The following is a 1,442-nucleotide window of genomic DNA, read 5'->3' on the forward strand; positions in this document are numbered from 1 at the left end:
TGAAGGGTTTTAGGGGGCCATTTTTGGACTGGATCCTAATTTCTATCAATCTATCACATCAACTGTAGTTCTCCTCTCCCACCATTGAGTGGCGCTGTTAAAAAAAACCACACGCTTATACCTACTTGTCCAACATCCGCTTTGAAAAGAGGAAGGAGCCATTGTTGTGGAGCAAACATGTCTGCCATGGACGTGGATGATTTTATCCAACAGAACCGCGCTGTGGCGGAGCAGGTGGAGACGTTCCGAGGTTACTGGGAGAGTGAGAAACACTGGCAGGCGCGGAGAGAGTTCATCCTGCGGAACATGGACGACTACGACTTCGAGCAGGTGGACAGCCTGCTCTCTCTGTCCATGTGTTGGGCCAACAACGTCTTCCTCGGCTGCCGGTGAGTGGACACCGACACCCCACAGTGTGTTATCGCGTTATAACACAGAAACGCTCTTTATCGGACAATTATTGGTGTTGTTTTTCTTACTAAACTGTATGATATAAAGCACCATCTTTGTTGGAGCTTCTCAGTCCAGACTGTTGCAGCCTAAATTAAATTTAGCGGTTTATTTTGCCTTTGAGTTAATCAACTACACCCGTTAGATAACGAAACAATGGAAGATATTAATTCTCTAGTAGTTATACATCTTATGCGACATAAGTTTTGATTTGTAGTTAGTTTTTATGTTTAGAATCATGAATCTTCTTCGTCTCTCGTATTTCCACACACGTTGTGCTCACTGTTGCCCCCTGTGTCCGTTAAGAGAACAACCAAACCGGTTCCTGTTCCCTGGAATTTCTCCAATTTTGGCAATTTAAGGCCCTTTTGAGGCAAATTGTGTTAGTGATATTGAGCTATATATATAAATAAATAAAACTGACTTGACTTACTGACATCAATGCTGAATAATTCTTCAGGTACAGCACAGAACTCCTGGAGAAAGTGAAGGAAATGGCTGAGGGCATCGTGGTAGAGGACGCGCCAGTCTTCAAGACGAGAGATGAGATCATGAAGAAGCAACAGGTGCGTCTGTGTACACGGCATACATACATACACACACGTGTATGTTTGATGGTAAAAACACTTATTTCTGTGCTTTTGTCACAGGGTCGATGACGAGCTCGGCTGGGTGGTCTCTCCTGGTTGTTTTGATTCAAAGCTGATGGGACTCGGCTGTTTCCTACGTACAGGCTGTGCTTGTAACATGCTGGACCACATTGCAGTGGTTTTTGTTTTTAACCATCCCACTTTGAGTGTATACCTCATAAGTGTTTTTTTATGATGCATAACTTTTAATGGTATGACGTACATTAAGATGTTTTGACACTGCAGTAGCTTCTTTGCTCAATCATGGCAAAATTGTTTTAAACTTTTTAAAAACTGTTTTTAAATCAAGGCGACGCTGGATCTCCTGTCTCCAGCACAATAAAGTACTTGTTTTTCGTCTTA

General features: G+C 42.7%; 1 protein-coding gene across 1 annotated transcript; it reads left to right on the plus strand.

Moving 5' to 3' along the window:
* Window positions 1–145: 145 nt before the first annotated feature.
* Window positions 146–1,442, plus strand: cdkn2aipnl (CDKN2A interacting protein N-terminal like). The gene is made up of 3 exons (XM_058627728.1): window positions 146–389; window positions 911–1,016; window positions 1,101–1,442. Exons 1-3 carry the CDS (start codon window positions 178–180, stop codon window positions 1,107–1,109), a joined length of 327 nt encoding a protein of 108 aa, XP_058483711.1. The 5' UTR covers window positions 146–177; the 3' UTR covers window positions 1,110–1,442.

Source organism: Solea solea, chromosome 4, assembly GCF_958295425.1.
Source record: "Solea solea chromosome 4, fSolSol10.1, whole genome shotgun sequence".
NCBI lineage: Eukaryota > Metazoa > Chordata > Actinopteri > Pleuronectiformes > Soleidae > Solea > Solea solea.

Coding starts and splice junctions, on each gene's coding strand:
- cdkn2aipnl (XM_058627728.1), top strand. CDS start 178: ATGTCTGCCATGGACGTGGATGATTTTATCCAACAGAACCGCGCTGTG. Junction 390..910: donor AACGTCTTCCTCGGCTGCCG/GTGAGTGGACAC, acceptor ATAATTCTTCAG/GTACAGCACAGAACTCCTGG.